General features: G+C 42.7%; 1 protein-coding gene across 3 annotated transcripts in view; it reads left to right on the plus strand.

Annotated features, from left to right (window-relative positions):
- The window catches only part of lrrk2 (leucine-rich repeat kinase 2), a 37,898-nt gene that overhangs the window by 9,128 nt on the left and 28,133 nt on the right, over positions 1-637 (plus strand). For 2 of the 3 annotated variants that reach the window (XM_019894765.1, XM_019894766.1), the window contains exon 1: positions 369-477. The exons of the other annotated variant lie outside the window; for it this stretch is intronic. In XM_019894765.1, coding sequence (XP_019750324.1) covers positions 396-477 — 82 coding nt within the window. In that variant the 5' untranslated portion in view covers positions 369-395. Of the gene's footprint in view, positions 1-368; positions 478-637 lie in introns of those variants that run through there. 3 annotated transcript variants of the gene reach the window in all.

A 637-nucleotide genomic window follows, 5' to 3' on the forward strand; every position in this document is an offset into this window, starting at 1 on the left:
TGTGTGTCTCTCATATTACACACACACACACACACACACACACACACACACACACACACACACACACACAGTATGAATCAGAATGCCCGTATTTAGACTCGTGAAAGCGCATAGAACATAGTCTTGTAAAGAACATTTTGGCGTTGACTTACCCTGCTGATGCGTGTTATTTCAATAACCACCACCTTTCAAATCCCTTTTCATTTGACAAACGGTGTCACACTTCCCCTTTTGAGAAGATGTTGCCTGACATTTCACACATTCCAAAAATGCACCAAGCAGGTTCTGATGAACACTACCACGCATGTCAATACAGAATATGATTCAAAGAAATTCTTAACTGTACGCGTTTGTGTGCTTCCTTGCGCGGGTGTTTGTGTGTGTACAGGCAAATCATGAGACTTCTGTCGCAATACCACGCAGATAGCCGGGTGGCCATTGTTGCGCTCCAAGCTCTGTCCCTCCTTCTACGCTCAGGTACATTCCAGTAAGGGCGGATACCGGTGTCTGTTACCTCGCTTTTGGTTTTGGTATAGAGTACTTTCATTTTGCTGCAGCATTTGTTCCCAAGTAATCATAAGTAACCACCGTCAGTGTTTTTTTTTTTTTTTTTTAATACACTGGTTTTTTTTACACC

The sequence above is a fragment of the Hippocampus comes genome, unplaced genomic scaffold, assembly GCF_001891065.2.
Source record: "Hippocampus comes isolate QL1 unplaced genomic scaffold, H_comes_QL1_v1.1 scaffold319, whole genome shotgun sequence".
Classification (NCBI taxonomy): Eukaryota; Metazoa; Chordata; class Actinopteri; order Syngnathiformes; family Syngnathidae; genus Hippocampus; species Hippocampus comes.